A 17461-nucleotide genomic window follows, 5' to 3' on the forward strand; every position below is an offset into this window, starting at 1 on the left:
CACCCAGCAGTGACACCCAGCAGTGACACCCAGCAGGATCCAGCAGTGACACCCAGCAGTGACACCCAGCAGTGACACCCAGCGCGGTCCCGCAGTGACACCCAGCGCCCGCCCGGCCCCGCTGCAGCCCCGCCGCCGCCGCTCCGCCCCCAGCCGGCAGTTCCAAGGAAAAGCGGCTTTTCCTTTTCCTTTTCCTTTTCCTTTTCCTTTTCCTTTTCCTTTTCCTTTTCCTTTTCCTTTTCCTTTTCCTTTTCCTTTTCCTTTTCCTTTTCCTTTTTCTTTTCCTTTTCCTTCTCCTTCTCCTTCTCCTTCTCCTTCTCCTTCTCCTTCTCCTTTTCCTTTTTTCCTTTTCCCGGGAGCAGCCTGGGACAGCGGCTCCTCGGCAGTGCTGGCGCCGGCTCCGCTCCTCCCGGGTTCCCGGCACTGAGGCGGACAAGGCACGGACGGGCGGCTCGGAGGAGCCTCAGCCCAGCCCGGTGCTGCGGGGCCGGGGCACCGGCACCGCCCGGATCGTCCCGGTACCGGCACCGGCACCGCCCGGATCATCCTCGGTACCGGCACCGGCACCGCCCGGATCATCCCCGGTACCGGCACCACCCGAATCGTCCCCCCGGTACCGGCACCATCCTCATCCTCCCGGCACCGGCCGCATCCCTCCCGCACCGCCCGGGCCAGGCTCCCGGCCCTGTCCCAGCACGGGGTGGGCGGGACACGAGGGCAGCTCCGGGCTCTGCCCGGTTTCCTTCCCCTGGGGATGGAGGAGCTGAAATCCCTTCTCCTGTCCGGGCAGGCTGGGAGAGCTGGGAATGTTCCCCTGGAGAGGAGAAGCTCCAGGCAGAGCTCAGAGCCCCTTGCAGGGCCTGGAGGGGCTCCAGGAGAGCTGGAGAGGGACTGGGGACAAGGCATGGAGGGACAGGACACAGGGAATGGCTCCCAGTGCCAGAGGGCAGGGATGGATGGGAGATTGGGAATTGGGAATTCCTGGCTGGGCTGGAATTGCCAGAGCAGTTGTGGCTGCCCCTGGACCCCTGGAATGCCCAAGGCCAGGTTGGACACTGGGGCACCCTGGGACAGTGGGAGGTGTCCCTCTGAGGACCTCCTGGAGCCTCCTCCAGGCTGAACAATCCCAAATTTCCCAGCCTTTCCACGGACATGTCCCATTTTCCAGAGCAATAATGAGTTAAAATCCCAGTGCTCTGATCCAGTGCGTGCTGGAGCAGTCCTAGTGCACTGATAATAAATTAAAGCAGTGTGGGGGTAAAAACCAGGATTTGATCCTAAACAACCTGGAAAAGAGGGAAGGAAGGGGCAGCAGCTATGGAATGAGGAGATTCCATGAGAGGTGGGAGCAGCTCCGGAGGCTCCAGCACTGAGCACCAGACAAACCAGGATTTCCCAGGTTTATTTCATTAAACAGCTTCACATCCAATGGAATCATCACAACAATGCTTGGAGAGCACAAGAACAACACCCTGGGAACTGCCAGAGAATCCCCACACGGCTCAGCTCTCACCCTGTGGAACTCAAAGGCCACTTTTGTAGACAAAACAAAACCAGGATGTTGATGTTTAAAAAAAATATAAATATTTACAGGTAAAACCACAAATCTACAGGGATCAGTTCTTACCCCCAGCCAAAGCACTCTGGCCAAGCCCGAGTAGAAAATTCCCTGTACAATTATTAAATCCTGCTAAAAATCCGAGTTTTCCTTGGGTTTAAAACACAGCACGCTACATAAGGAAAAAAAAAAAAAAAAAAAAAAAAAAAAAAAAAAAAAAAAAAAAAAAAGAGAGAGAAAAAATAGGAATTATCATGCAGTTCTTTGTGTTTCAGGTCAATGGAAAGAACTGAAGGCAATTTGGGGGATGTTTTGCACTGTTTCCTACAGTGAATGGGGATTTGTGGATGGGAAGTTCACTGAAGCAATATTATCTCCCAGAAACAATATTTGTAACATGGACAAAAATTCCACCACTTTCTGGAAGGGAAACATGCCTAGGAGGAGCTTGTAGATTACTATCTTTGACAAAGCAGAATTTCTGAGCTGTATGGAGACAAATAAACTCATTTAACCCGTTGCAAAGTGCAATTCGAGAGACAAGGAACTGGGACTGGATGAAAATTGGGAATTGTCACATCTTAGCTGCAGGTCCTTGGTTTTGCAGCTCCCAGCCAGGCATTCCCATGGGATTGCTGAGTTCCCAGTCAGCTTTACCCTGATTGTTGTGCCTGGTCTCCCTCTGCCCAGGCACTGAAGGGACAGGACAGAAACGGGGATGGAGTGAATTTAAGGGACACGGCCCCTAAGCTGATCCCTCTCCAGGTTAAGGAGTTCAGCAAACACAGCAGGAAAATTCTTTAGGCATTTCTCCTGCAGAGTAAAAAACAGTTTCTGCTGCTCTCTCCAGTGGGCAATGTCACATCCACAGCACAGGGTCAATCCAGGGCATCATTCACCTCCTCTGACCCCATTCCAGTGGAAGGATTCCCCAGGGAAAGGGGTGGAACAGGGTGGTCTTTAAAGCCCCTTTAACCCCAAACCATTGTGGGGTTTTTCATTCCCACTGCCTGCAGAAAGGGAATGAAACATTTTGCAATTTTCAGTGCTTTGATTTCCATAAATGGAAGATGTTGATATAAATAATCACCATAATATGGATTTTGTTGTTGTTGTTGTTGTGATTTATAGGGTTTTTTAATGATGCTTTTGTTGTTTATGGATTTTTTTTTTTGTTGTGATCCATCCCTGGCAGTGCCCAAGGCCAGGTTGGACACTGGGGCTGGAGCAGCCTGGGACAGTGGGAGGTGTCCCTGCCATGGCAGGGCTGGCACTGGGTGGGTTGTAGGTCCCTTCCAACCCAAACCATCCTGGGATTCCATGATTCCTTCTCCTCCCCACACACAAACATGGAAATACAGCCAAGGAACCCCTCCTGTCCTGGAATAATGAAATCAGGTTTTTATTGCTGTCACTGGAAAGAATCCCTGTGGGTCAAATTAACAATTCCAGCATTTTCAATGCAGTTTCTCTTATTTACATTTGAAGTCCTGCTCAGTTCCACCAAATCTGGAGGAGACCTGCAGGATTTTATGGTCTGTGAATGATGTTTTATGGTGACAACACCCTCCTGGAATGGTGAAATCTCAGTGGCTGGAATGGAAGAACTAGAGCAGCTCTGGCTGCAACCAGCTCTGCAGGAATTCAGGATAAATCCAGAGCGTTCAACCCTCCCCATTTAGCAAAATCATAAAGAAACAGCTTTTAAAGCAGCTATTTCAAATATTATTGCACCTTTCAAAATAACACTGCGTGGGCTGGGAAAACAAACACCAAACATGTTAAAAGAAAGAGAAAAGAAACTCTGGAGGCAAAAAACCTTAGTACTAGGCCTGGCAATGGGCAGCCAGCACAGAAATTTAAGGTAATTGAGATCAGAAGACAACCCAAAATGTGCTAAATTAGTTAAATTCCATTTTAAAATGATGGTTATAACCCACAGCATCGCTTTCTCTCTCTCTGGCCCAGTTTCCACTGAGCTCAGGGCTGTGTGATTAACCCAGTGGGACTGTGGTTAACCCCAGGACCTGCCCCTCGGCAGGACACACGTTTGGGATGAGCCCTGTCTGAACTCCCTGCACTGGTGTGAAAGGCAGAACTGCCTGAAGAGCCCGAGCTGAGATCTCCCCATTTGTGAGAATGGGAGCAATAACCATAAACCTGAAAACCCCCACTAAACAGCCACCAGGGAGCTCATTCCACAGGGGGTGGGACTGCAGAGCTGCAGGGGCACGGGGGCATGGAGCAAAGAAGAAACCAAACCAGTGGAACAATCCAAACATGCTTTATGCACCGAAACCAGGAACAGCCTCGGGGGTACCCCTACATTTAGCACCATTGTGAGATGGGAACACTCAGAGGAAGCAACCATACAGTCCTTGAAAAAAAGGGAACACGGACACGAGCGCGCTCGGGAGGACGGGACGGGCTGGCTTGGAGGTTTTGTTGGGGAATCATGCTAGGAATGCTGCTGCTGTGATTCCTCCTCGCATTCCAACTGAAAGCACGCGGCGGGATGAAGTCAGTTCATCTAGCACTCGTTTCTCCACCAGCAGAAAACAGAAGGGAAACAGTTAAAAATGCAAATTCGCTTCGTCAGATCCAAAAATGTCCCGAGGAGGCAATAAATTTGCCTCGTAAAATGTCTCCAAGGATCATCCCATCCCTCCTACCAGGAAGCAGGTGACAAAGGAGAGTACAGGCAACATCCTATGGCATTTATTATGTACAAACCTTGAGATACAGAAACAAGGCAGCCCTTGAGTTACCGGTCATAAAAAACCCCGTGAAGCACTGGCGCTGTCCCCGTGCGCAGCCACAGCCCGGGGTCAGCCCCCTGCGCTCACCCAGCTTCCCCCAGCACGGGCAACGCCGCGTTCCAGAGGAGGAAGAGACAAAAGCCCTCGGGAGGGTCGGATGGACACGATTCCAGCTGGATCCCAGCTCTCTCCCGGTCCCACAGCCGCGAGCAGGGCGCCGAACGCAGCCGGGCACGGAGCTCCCTCTGCAGCAGCAAAGGGTCCCTGGGGAGCAGCGGGTCCCCTCCTCGCCCCAGGCCAGGCCGAGCTGAAGGCCGGGCAGCGGGCTCAGAGGGCCGTGAGGCCAAAGTTGCAGCGGCAGTACATCATCCCCGCCGAGTCCAGCCACGAGTCCGAGATGGGCTCGTACCTCTGCACCGTGTTCAGGTAGGAGGAGCCCGAGTGCCCCCCCACCACGTACAGGTGGTTATCGATCACCGCCGCCCCCACGCCTGCGGAGGAAAGGACCCACATCAAACCCTGCGGGGAGCACCGGGGCTTTGTTCCCAACTGGAGTCACCCCCCGCCGCCCCCAGAGTCCTCACTGGCTAAAGAAAAGGGGTGCAAATGAGGAGCCCTCTCTGTTCGGGCCTGACACCCCTTTTGTGCTGTTCTCATCCCCTTCCCTACAATAAAACAACCTCCCCCTGTCCCAGTGCCCCATCAGGGAGGCTGTGGGACAGATCCATGGAATGTTCTGAGCTGGAGGGACCCACAGGCATCATCCCAGCCTCATCCCTGCCCAGACCCCCCAACAATCCCACCCTGGGCACCCCTGGCAGCGCTGGCCAAAGGCTCCTGGAGCTCTGGCAGCCCCGGGGCCGTGCCCATTCCCTGGGGAGCCTGGGCAGTGCCAGCAGCCTCTGGGGAAGAGCCTTTCCCTGAAATCCAGCCTGACCTGCCCTGGCCCAGCCCCAGCTGCTCCCTGAGCCCTGTCCCTGCCCCAGGGAGCAGAGATGGGAGCTGCACCACAACCCCGCACCCGAGTCTCCACAGTGAGCACAGAACTGCTGCAACTCATCACTGCTGAAACCACTGAAAAAACAGGAGGTAGAGTAGAATTACTACTTCCTGCAATTTTTGTTACAGCTCAGCATTAATAAACCAAACATGGAGAAATCAAGTTCCTTTTACAGGGAGGTGAAGTGACCCTCACCCACAGATGGAGTCCCTGCCACTCTCCCTGCAGGCTTTACCAGCTCAGAGGTTCATCTCTGCCATGTCCCACCTGTCCTGGGCTCCTTCATGGGCCGGCACACCGTCCACTGGTTCTGGTGGGGGTCGTACCTCTCGATGCTGGACAGGTGGGACACCCCATTGTGTCCCCCCACCACGAAGATGAAGCCCAGCATGACCCCCACCCCAAAGTTTATCCGTTTGTCAGCCATGGAGGCCACGGTCTCCCAGGAGTTCTTGCTCGGATCGTAGCGCTCCATGCTGCAAAGCAAACACAGCAGTGAGCCCAGGAGCTGGGATGGGATTCACTCCTGGAGTGGCACAGACACAGCAGTGAGCCCAGGATCTGGAGATGGGATTCACTCCTGGAGTGGCACAACTCCAGCTGGCCCTGCCAGGGATCTCAGGGATGGGATTCACTCCTGGAGTGGCACAGGCACCACCACAAGTCTGGGATCTGTGGATGGGATTCACTCCTGGAGTGACACAGACACAGCTGGATCTTCCTGGGATCTCAGGGATGGGATTCACTCCAGGAGTGTCACAGGCACAGCTGGCTCTGCCCTGGATCTCAGGGATGGGATTCACTCCTGGAGTGACACAGACACAGCTGGATCTTCCTGGGATCTCAGGGATGGGATTCAGTCCAGGAGTGTCACAGCTCCAGCTGGCTCTGCCCTGGATCTCAGGGATGGGATTCACTCCTGGAGTGTCACAGGCACCGCCACAAGTCTGGGATCTGGGGATGGGATTCACTCCTGGAGTGTCACAGGCACAGCAGTGAGCCTGGGATCTCAGGGATGGGATTCACTCCTGGAGTGTCACAGACACAGCCATGAGCCCGGGATCTCAGGAATTCACTCCAGGAGTGGCACAGGCACAGCTGGCTCTGCCAGGGATCTCAGGGATGGGATTCACTCCTGGAGTGGCACAGGCACAGCAGTGAGCCTGGGATCTCAGGAATTCACTCCAGGAGTGTCACAGCTCCAGCTGGATCTTCCTGGGATCTCAGGGATGGGATTCACTCCTGGAGTGGCACAGGCACAGCTGGCTCTGCCCTGGATCTCAGGGATGGGATTCACTCCTGGAGTGGCACAGGCACAGCTGGCCCTGCCAGGCAGAATTACCACACAGGAATAATGGAACACAGAGGAAAGGGCTGGAGCTGAGGGCAAATTCCACAGTGCAGTTGTTTGGTACAACCCAACAGCAGCACGCAGAAATTGTTATCACCTGGGAAGCATCAATCACATCCCAGGGCACTTCCACAACCAAAGTGTTGGCAAAACTCAGTTTTAACCTATTTTTATAATATATTCAGTTAAAGCTTGGGCTCAATGAACTTAAAAGACTTTTCCATCCCAAATGGCTCTGTGATATTTCTCCCTGACACAGCAACTGGTTCAGCCTCTCCCATGTCCTCCCTGTCCTGGATCTTCAGGTCACACCCTAAAACCAAGAGGTTCCTCAGAGCTGAAAGCTCCTTCAGGATGTCGGGTGCAATTTTTTAAAACAGGAATTTAAAATGTATACCACATAAATAACAATCTATTAAGATAATAATCTATTAAAATAAAAATGTTGTGGGAATCTGAACACAATGCAGAGATGAAGTGCATTTCTTTGGCTACACAGCAAATCCGGATCTGCCTTAAGGTTGGCCTGAAAATAACATTCAGAGAGAAAAAGCATGTGGAGAGTGTATTTATATTCCTCAGGAAAAGCAGCAAAGAGGCTGCTGATCAAAACACTGAGGGCAGGAGAGGTTTCAGGATCAAAGGGAAATGAATTCTCATCGTTATTAATATTTTTGATCGCTGTACAGATGCTCAAGCATTGACACACTCAGAGCTGTTCCTGCCCAAGCACGGAGGGGCAGGAAAAAGGGGAAGAGGAGATCAGCAGCAGCAGCAGCACAGAGTTTGGAAAAGGGGGTTCATTCCCCAGTGTGAGCTTGATTTAATGCCAGAGCTTGGAGGAGCCTGGTGCTGCATGGCATGGCTTGGTACTCACTCCTCCAATCATAAATAAGCCCAGGATTATTCACAGAACATGGAACACCCTGAGCTGGAAGGATCAAAGAGCCCAAGGATCCTTTTTCTAATAGAAAGAAGAACCTTTTGCTAAATGAAGAACCTTTTCCTAATATCCAACCTACACCTGCCCTGAGTCAGCCTCAAGTGAAAAAGTCAATGCAATTCAGCATTACAATGTCTGGTACCACCCTGTTCAACAACCACTGTGTCCCTTCCTAGGAACAAGAGCTTCATTCTTTATTCAGCTCTTACACTTGCAGTTTGTTATTTTCCTTCCTGGAGGGACATTCAGCTGATCTGTTCCCATTTTAATGATGGAAACTGATTCCTTTGGATAACTGGACATCCAAAGGGAACAGAGGAGTTAAAGAACATGGTGGTACCAGGAAAACTCCTTGGGAATGCAAGGCCTGAAACAACCCCTGGAGTCAGACCAGTAACCTCCTCCTCAATTCTGCTATGAGCAGTAACACTAGTTCAAGATCCCACCAGAATTATGTATTTATTGTGTGTGCTGAGCCTGAGAATACTCCTATTCACCTCAAATCAGGGCTTTTGTGGTAAAACTCACCACCCACCCTCAGACTTTGCAGGCTTGAGCTCCAAGGCTCAGTAATATGCAGGCATGTCTTTGTTTTTACCTTTTTGGTAAAATCTCCTTTTAGGTGATCTAAAAAAGGGCCCAAACAGGGTGGAACACACAAAGTGAAGCAAAAATAAAGATTTCCCTTGGAACGATGGGACTGACGTGACAGTCCCAGGGATTAATGAGGCCCAGGACCTATTGGAGATTATTTAACTGGCTGCCCAGGGGTTTGCTGGTGCCCAGCTGGGCACAGGTCACCCCCAGCACGTTCACGTGGGCAGGGGAAGGATTGAAAAAGCTGCCCAGGGGGTTTTGGTGGTGCCCAGCTGGGCACAGGTCACCCCCAGCACGTACCTGTTCATGTGGGCAGGGGAAGGATTAATGAGGCTGCCTGTGGGGTTTGCTGGTGCCCAGGTGGGTCACCCCCAGCACGTTCATGTGGGCAGGGGAAGGATTGAAAAAGCTGCCCAGGGGGTTTTGGTGGTGCCCAGCTGGGCACAGGTCACCCCCAGCACGTTCATGTGGGCAGGGGAAGGATGTAAAAGACTGCCTGTGGGGTAAGCTGGTACCAGCTGGGCACAGGTCACCCCCAGCACATCCCTGCTCATGTGGGCAGGGGAAGGATTAATGAGGCTGCCTGTGGGGTTTGCTGGTGCCCAGGTGGGTCACCCCCAGCACGTACCTGTTCATGTGGGCAGGGGAAGGATTGAAAAAGCTGCCCAGAGGGTTTTGGTGGTGCCCAGGTGGGTCACCCCCAGCACATCCCTGTTCATGTGGGCAGGGGAAGGATTGAAAAAGCTGCCCAGGGGGTTTTGGTGGTGCCCAGCTGGGCACAGGTCACCCCCAGCACGTACCTGTTCATGTGGGCAGGGCAAGGATTGAAAAAGCTGCCCAGGGGGTTTTGGTGGTGCCCAGGTGGGCACAGGTCACCCCCAGCACATCCCTGCTCATGTGGGCAGGGGAAGGATTAATGAGGCTGCCTGTGGGGTTTGCTGGTGCCCAGGTGGGTCACCCCCAGCACGTTCATGTGGGCAGGGGAAGGATGTAAAAGCTGCCCAGGGGGTTTTGGTGGTGCCCAGGTGTGTCACCCCCAGCACGTTCATATGGGCAGGGGAAGGATTGAAAAAGCTGCCCAGGGGGTTTTGGTGGTGCCCAGGTGGGCACAGGTCACCCCCAGCACATCCCTGCTCATGTGGGTAGGGGAATGATTGGAAAAGCTGCCCAGGGGGTTTTGGTGGTGCCCAGGTGGGTCACCCCCAGCACGTTCATATGGGCAGGGGAAGGATTGAAAAAGCTGCCCAGGGGGTTTTGGTGGTGCCCAGCTGGGCACAGGTCACCCCCAGCACGTACCTGCTCATGTGGGTAGAGGAATGATTGGAAAAGCTGCCCAGGGGGTTTTGGTGGTGCCCAGGTGGGCACAGGTCACCCCCAGCACATCCCTGCTCATGTGGGCAGGGGAAGGATTAATGAGGCTGCCTGTGGGGTTTGCTGGTGCCCAGGTGGGTCACCCCCAGCACGTTCATATGGGCAGGGGAAGGATTGAAAAAGCTGCCCAGGGGGTTTTGGTGGTGCCCAGGTGGGCACAGGTCACCCCCAGCACGTACCTGTTCATGTGGGCAGGCCCGTACCCCCCGATGGCATAGATCATGCCGTCCAGCACGGCGGCGGCGAAGCAGCTCCTTGTCCTGCTCATGGGGGCCACCAGCTGCCACTCCTTGACCTTGGGGATGTACTTCTCCACGCTCCTCAGGTAGGACTGGCCGTCGTAGCCGCCCAGGGCGTAGAGCTCCCCGGCCAGCACGGCCACGCCCAGCGTGCTGCGGCTCTCGAACATCCTCTCCAGGGAGCTCCACGTGTTGGTGTCGGGGTCCCAGCACTCCACCGAGCTCTCGTGCTTCCTGTAGCTGATGCCCTGGCACACGTGGGTGGCGATGCCTCCCACCACGTACATCTTCTGCTCCAGCACGCACACCCCGAACTCGTAGCGGGGGATGCTCAGAGGGGCCAGCCCGATCCACGAGTCGTTCTGGGGGAAATACATCTCCATGCTGCAGGGGGGAAACAGGCAAAGTGAGCCAAAGAGCAACTGGAATCGCTGAAAACGTGACCCAAAGGGAGGAGAAAACACAGCAAAAAAAAAAAAAAAACAAAACCAAAAAAAACCAAACCAGCCACAGAAACGGGAGAGAGAAAAGCAAATTAGAGAGAGGGAAGCACACGTCTGCATTTACAAATCCACATTTAGAAACTACAGCTTGCAGTTTATAAATACGTCTTTTATCTGCACTCTGTAATTTAAACAAAATGTCAACGTAGCACAAACTAACCTGAAAAATATGTCTTTAAAACAGCTTATTTCCTTTAAACAGCATTTTAAACCTTAAATGTAAATCTTAAATGTAAATCTTAAACATAAATCTTAAACGTAAACCTTAAACCTGAACCTTAAACCTGAACCTTAAACCTGAACCTTAAACCTGAACCTTAAACCTAAACCTTAAGTCTAAACCTTAAGTCTAAACCTTAAGTCTAAACCTTAAGTCTAAACCTTAAGTCTAAACCTTAAGTCTAAAATCTAAACCTTAAAATACCCTTTTCTTTTAATTATACTCACCGTGAGAACACGGTGGGTCTAGCTTGCCCCATATAAAGTGTAGCCAATCTACCTGAATAGTTTAATTATTAATTAGCCAAATAATTAAGAGGCTATCTGGTACAGAGGAAACGTGATCTGCTCAAAAAACCATACGGGAGCATGAGGCCCCTGGAGAGCTGACAGGCACTAAGAGCCCACAAACAGGAGCTGCTGAAACACCAGAGAATAGAGATTAAACATATTCTAAGTAATTTTGTTATTATGAAGCACCAAAAAATTGGAAATAATCCAAATTATACTGATAGGCTACATTTTTATAATCCCTGAAGAAGGTGGGAAAGAAGCAGAGCTGAAGAATACCAGAGAATGACTTTATTCACTCAAACATTTTTTATGAAGCACAAATCTCCCTTTACTTTTTAAGTCTATAAACCAAACAATTCCCAGCCCCAACATCTGGTTCAATATCAGTGACTACCACTGGGAAAATTAACTTTAAATGACTTTGATACCTCTGAACAGAGGGAAAAGAACACACAGCTCTCCCCAGGTTTTTTACATGTGTTTCTCTCTGCAGGCACAGAACTGTCCCAGAAAAGGAGATCCCAGAATATTATCCAGGATCCAGCTGTGGAACCAGTTCAGGCAGTCTGCCTGGGCACAGGGAACACTCCTGGGGCTGCTCAGGGCACACTGAACATCAAAGCTCTGTCTGTATGTATAAATGTATAAATGTATATTTGTATATAAACAGCCCACACCGTTTAACCAGCAGCTCTGGGAATGTTAATCCCGTGTTCTGAGCACGCCCAGCCACACCAGCTTGGGGCATAAAGGTGTTTTTCTGTCTTTTTTGTTCCTTCTGCTCCCAGGAGGAGCCTCAGGGACGCTCTCCAGGAACGGAGGAGGCTCACTCTGGAATGCAGGGGAAGGAGGAGGGGCACCCACCTGCTCCTGCCAGCACAGGAATCCCAGTGGCTGGGATTGAAGCCACGATCACATCATGGCCCAGAACTCCTCCGTGAAATCCCAGGATCACTGAGGTTGGAAAAGAGCTCCAAGATCAGAGTCCCAATCCCCCCCTTGTCCCAGCCCAGAGCTCTGAGTGCCACCTCCTTGGGCACCTCCAGGAATTCCTTGGACACCTCCAACCCTCCCTGGGTGGTCACTTCCATTTTTTCCTGGAAACAATTCCTCCTGAAAATATCCTGTAATCCCTCAGTGCAGCCAAAGGCAGAACTCAGCTCTATCCCTCTCTTCTGGATGGAAAAATCCAACAATTCATTCCCAAAATCTGGGAATGGCAGCCACCCAATAACACGGGACAACTGCTGGGGATGCAACTCCTGCTCCCAGAGAGGAACTTCTTGTCCTAAATCACATCCCAGGATCAACAGTGCAATGGAAAAACTGGACTGAAACCCAACCTGGCATTACTGAAATATGTTTAGGTTAGGTTGGATATTTCATCAAAATCAGCCCAAAAATCTTATCAAGATCTTATCAAAGTGAGCCCTGAGCTGTAACTCCCAGGTACAATTTTCCATGGGGAAATTCCTGCTGATCCCACCCTGAGCCTGCCCTGGCCCAGCCTGAGGCCGTTCCCTCTCCTCCTGTCCCTGTTCCCTGGAGCAGAGCCCGACCCCCCCGGCTGTCCCCTCCTGGCAGGAGCTGCAGGGAAAAGTCTCCCTGAGCCTCCTTTATTCTCCTTCACTCTGCCCTGATTAAGTCTATTTTACTACCAAAGATTTTTTAATTATCAGGAAGCACATTTGTCAGATAGCAAGTTAATTTTTATGATTTGTTTGAACTAATAAAAAATGAGGGGGAAAATTAAGTAAAATGAAAATACCTGGAAGGAAAAATAAGAACTGTACAAACTCAATTAACCACGTTATTAACCCAATCAACAGAATGGGAATTATTCCAGAGCTTTGTTGTTTACACAAACAAATGTCCAGCACAAACAAAACTCTCTAACACTGCAAATTGCTCATGAAATAAAAAAGCGTTTTGAACTTGGAGCTCAGCCTTGTTAAAAAAAAACTTGCTGAAGAGTTTTTATGGAGGAACTTGGGGCTCATCCCTGTTAAAAAAACACAAAAAACCTGCTGGAGAGTTTCTATGGAAGAACTTGGGGCTCATCCTTGTTTAAAAAACTTGCTGAAGAGTTTTTACAGAGGAACCTGGGGCTCATCCTTGTTAAAAAAGGAAAACCTGCTGAACAGTTTCTATGGAAGAACTTGGGGTTCATCCTTGTTAAAAAAGAAAACCTGCTGAACAGTTTCTATGGAAGAACTTGGGGCTCATCCTTGTTAAAAAAAAGAAAACCTGCTGAAGAGTTTTTATGGAGGAACTTGGGGCTCATCCTTGTTAAAAAAGGAAAACCTGCTCAACAGTTTCTATGGAAGAACTTGGGGCTCATCCTTGTTTAAAAAACCTGCTGAAGAGTTTTTACAGAGGAACTTGGGGCTCATCCTTGTTACAAAAACCTGCTGAAGAGTTTTTACAGAGGAACCTGGGGCTCATCCTTGTTAAAAAAGAAAGCCTGCTCAACAGTTTCTATGGAGAAAAGGAACAACCACACTCCGCAAGCTCTGCTGGGACTCCCGGATCTCTTCCAGCCCCAGAGACCGGGGGGATCCCAGCTCCCAGTGCCCGTGTGCCCTGCCCAGGGGTGCCAGGCAGTGCCCCGGGGCCGCTCCTCACCTCTCCAGGCAGGCGAAGAGCCCGGCCTTGCCCCCCACGGCGCAGAGCACCTTGGGCGCGCAGCGGGGCCGCGTCAGCAGCATGGTCTGGTGGGACAGTCTGTGCTCGGGCATGAAGTGGTACTTGAGGGCCTCGTTGAGCAGGTGCTTGCAGGTGTGGTCGTCCCGGATCAGGTGGTTGGCCTCGTAGAGGCGCGTGAGGAACTTGACGCTGAGCAGGGGCAGGCGCACGCAGTGCAGCAGCTGCGCCAGGTACTTCTGGCGCTCCTGCACGTCGTACTTGATCCAGGACTCCAGGGCGTAGAACACCGTCTCCTCCGTCACCACGTTCAGGCAGTCGCTGGACACGATCTCGTCCAGCTCCGAGTGCGTCAGCTCGAAGAACTCCTCGGTCTGGCACACGTCCTCGAAGTTCTGGCAGATGAACTTGTTGGCGGCCAGATAGAGCTCGTGGCAGCCGTAGGTCTCGGCGAAGCGCGAGATGCCGATGCAGTTGCCGGGGTCCAGCTGGCTCTCCAGGAAGGCGCAGCACTCCTTGACCACCAGCTTGACCTGCAGCAGGTTGGCGGCGGGCAGCAGCGACTCCACGGTGTCCTGCGAGATGAAGACGGTGCCGGTGTAGGCGTACTCCACGATGGCCTGCAGCGCCGCCTCGTCCACGCACTGGAACTCCACCTCGGCGTTCTCCTTCTCCGACAGGTTCCCGGTGAACATGGCCTTGAAGTAGGGGCTGATGCTGGCCAGCACCACCTTGTGCGCGTGGATCTTGGCCTCGCCCACGCGCAGCACGACGTCGCAGAGCTCCTGGTGCTGCCGCAGGAGGTTGAGGCCCTGCAGGAGCTGCTCCGAGTGCAGGGGGGTCAGCTTGGCCAGCAGGAACGGCGGCGACGACGGGTCCATCTGGGACAAACACAGTTTGGGAGGTGTCACTTCACGTTTATGTAACTGACACGCGCCACACGTAACGGTTGAAAGGTATTTTTCCATCTTGGTTTTTAACTCAATAGGGTTTCTTACTTCCCAATCCCCTTTTCAACCCTTACCTGCTGCGCTTTTTCATGCAAGTGAATTCCAGGACCTTCAAATGCTCATTAATATTCTATGCTAGATTCAACTCTGAATTAAAAAAACCCACAACCGTCACTTTTTGTTTGTTCTGGAGTAAAATACGATCTGATTGTTGGGGTGCCTGTGCAGGGCCTGGAGCTGGACTGATGGCTCCTGTGGATCCCTTCCCACCCAGGATACTCTGTGATTCCACATCAAGGGTTTGAGAGAACTGAACAGCGGCTGAAATAGAAACAAACACAGCTAACTAGGGAACACAACTGGCTTATTTGAGACGAAGTTTTAAAAGTTCTTAAACTCCTTTTGTGCAGTGCAATTCCTGGGGAGCAGCCCAGTCCTGCTGTGCCAGGCTCTGGCAGGGAGCAGCTTCCCATTCCCATTCCCTCTGCCAGTGGGGCTGGAGCAGATTCCTGTGCTGTGGATGCACAGAGGAGCACAGGAGAAACGGGAGATCCTCGCTGGGACAGGCTCAGCCTCTGGAGAGCTCAGAGCTCCCCAGGTGAGCAGGGGGACAGGCTGAGCCCCCCGGAACCCTCAGCACTTCCCCAGCTCTGGCAGCCGCTGCCCACGCTCCCCAGGAGTGCAGAATGCTCGCTCCTCCTCTCCCCAGAGTCCCGTGCACATCGTGACACCGGAGCCCTCGGGTGGCTGCCCTAATTAGAGGCACCTGCTCTAATTTCAGCTCCTTGAGCACTGCCAGGGTGCAGCAGCTCTTTGTTCAGCCCCCAGCGCTGCGCTGCTGAGAGGTGGAGGGTAGGAACGTGTCAGGATCCTGGGCCACGGGGAAAGAATCCCATTGTTCTCCAGGGAACGCTGCAGCCCCCCCACCCCCGAGCACAGCAGCTTTTGATTTGCTGCATGATCTGCAAGATCTCGGCTCCTTTTAGCTTAATAATAAGTTCACCGTTTGCACAGCTCCTTAAATGACACCTCACTTGCAGGTGAGCCCACTTAAAAGTGCCTAATTTGAAATAATCAAATGGGTTGCCAGCGTTTAAATACAGAATACAATAGCAGTGACAGGGAGGAGAAGGGGCTGAGAAACCTCTTACCCACGAAGAGATAAATAAGCTCTCCTATTATCACTCCACACTGGAAAAAATAACTGAAAGAAACTAATTAAAGTGCATGTGCAAAAGGCAAGATCAGAGACAACAACAGTTTCCCTGTCACAATTTTGGAGTACAAATTATACATGGAAGAATTGAAATATTTAAAATAATCAAAAAAAAAAAAAGCTGTCCAGCAGCTAAAAGAATGTATTCCCCTTTTGTGTTTGTGTTCAGCTCCTATTTTGATCATGCAAACACACAAAAACAGGGAAATACAAGGCACCACCACACAGAAAAGGGAATGGTCCCAGTCCAGCTGAAAAACCTGCCAAAACACCCACAAATAACCATATTTAAGGTATTCTGCAGCAATAATTCTTCACCCTGACAGAACCCCTCACCCCCCTGCATGGCCAGGCTCGCCCATACCATGGATTTGCTGTTATTTAATTTACTGTTTAGCAAGAAGTCAGCAGCTGGAACACGAAGCAGCCCTGGAATTGCATCCCAGCCCTGGAATTGCATTCCCAGCCCTGGAATTGCATCCTAGCCCTGGAATTGCATTCCCAGCCCCGGAATTGCATTCCCAGACCTGGAATTGCATTCCCAGACCTGGAATTGCATTCCCAGCCCCGGAATTCCATTCCCAGCCCCGGAATTGCATTCCCAGCCCAGCGATCCGTGCTCGGGACACCAAGCGGGCACGCCCGGGCCGGCAGATCCTTCCAGCCTGTGGCTCAAGCTTAGCTCCAACAGCAGCAGGGACTGGAAACAGAGCGGATAAGCGGCCGTGCTGGGAAGCGGCACAAGAGCTGCGGGCTCTGCTCTGCTCTGCCCCGAGCAGGCACCGGGCGCAGGACGGGCAGGGCAGACGAAGCCGCCCCGCTTCCTCAATTCCTGCTCGCCCCGCGGCCCCAGCCCCGCTCCCGGCCGGGGAGCGGAGCACGCTGCGCTGCCAGCGCTGGCCCTGCCCGGCGTCCCGGCCAGCCCGAACCGCCCCGGCTCCTGCACTCCGCCGGGCCGGCCGGGCCCCGGCACGGTCCTGGCTGTGTCCGGCTGTGCCCCGGCTGTGCCCCGGCTGTGCCCCGGCTGTGTCACGACTGTGCCCCGGCAGTGTCACGGCTGTGCCCCGGCACGGTCCCGGCTGTGCCCCGGCACGGTCCCGGCTGTGCCCCGGCAGTGCCCCGGCAGGGTCCCGGCACGGTCCTGGCTGTGCCCGGCACTTTCCCGGCTGTGCCCCGGCACTGTCCCGGGCTGTGCCCCGGCAGTGCCCCAGCAGTATCCCGGTAGTGCCCCGGCACGGTCCCGGCACTGTCCCGGCTGTGCCCCGGCACGGTCCCGGCACGGTCCTGGCTGTGCCCGGCACTTTCCCGGCTGTGCCCCGGCACTGTCCCGGGCTGTGCCCCGGCAGTGCCCCAGCAGTATCCCGGTAGTGCCCCGGCACGGTCCCGGCACTGTCCCGGCTGTGCCCCGGCACGGTCCCGGCTGTGCCCCGGCAGTATCCTGGCAGTGCCCCGGCACGGTCCCGGCTGTGCCCCGGCAGTGCCCCAGCAGTATCCCGGCAGTATCCCGGCACTGCCCCGGCACTGCCCCGGCACTGTCCCGCCGCCCCGCTCTCACCTGTGCCGGGGTGCCCAGGCCCGGCCCGGCCGCGCCGCCGCCTCGTTCCGCCGCTCCGCCACCGCCCGCTCCGTCACTTCCGGCCGCCGCGCCCCGCCAATCAGCGGCCGCGCCGCCGCACACACCCACACCCGCCGGTACCCGGGCGGAACCACCCGGCGCACCGCGCGGGGGGGGGCACGCCGCGGGTTCGCTTCCCCGGCGGTTCTGCTACAGCCCCGTCCCCGCCGCTCGCGCGACGCTGCTCTCCGCTTCTCCGCCAC

General features: G+C 53.5%; 1 protein-coding gene across 3 annotated transcripts; it reads right to left on the reverse strand.

Moving 5' to 3' along the window:
* Positions 1–1386: 1386 nt before the first annotated feature.
* On the reverse strand, positions 1387–17306 carry KLHL28 (kelch like family member 28). 3 transcript variants are annotated; one of them, XM_053979499.1, is made up of 6 exons: positions 17199–17283; positions 14502–14574; positions 13460–14358; positions 9759–10202; positions 5585–5793; positions 1387–4808 (listed from the first exon to the last, which is right to left on the reverse strand). In XM_053979499.1, exons 3-6 carry the CDS (start codon positions 14356–14358, stop codon positions 4645–4647), a joined length of 1716 nt encoding a protein of 571 aa, XP_053835474.1. In that variant the 5' UTR covers positions 14502–14574; positions 17199–17283; the 3' UTR covers positions 1387–4644. The 3 variants fall into 3 exon arrangements, with proteins under 3 accessions (XP_053835474.1, XP_053835472.1, XP_053835473.1); XM_053979497.1 differs by lacking the exon at positions 14502–14574 and having other exon boundaries at positions 17199–17306; XM_053979498.1 differs by lacking the exon at positions 17199–17283 and having other exon boundaries at positions 14502–16175.
* Between the last annotated feature and the right edge of the window lie 155 nt (positions 17307–17461).

The sequence above is a fragment of the Vidua macroura genome, chromosome 6 (assembly GCF_024509145.1).
Source record: "Vidua macroura isolate BioBank_ID:100142 chromosome 6, ASM2450914v1, whole genome shotgun sequence".
Lineage (NCBI taxonomy): Eukaryota > Metazoa > Chordata > Aves > Passeriformes > Viduidae > Vidua > Vidua macroura.

Coding starts and splice junctions, on each gene's coding strand:
- KLHL28 (XM_053979497.1), bottom strand. CDS start 14,358: ATGGACCCGTCGTCGCCGCCGTTCCTGCTGGCCAAGCTGACCCCCCTG. Junction 10,203..13,459: donor CTCTTCGCCTGCCTGGAGAG/GTGAGGAGCGGC, acceptor TCCCCCCTGCAG/CATGGAGATGTATTTCCCCC. Junction 5,794..9,758: donor GGGCCTGCCCACATGAACAG/GTACGTGCTGGG, acceptor TTTGCTTTGCAG/CATGGAGCGCTACGATCCGA.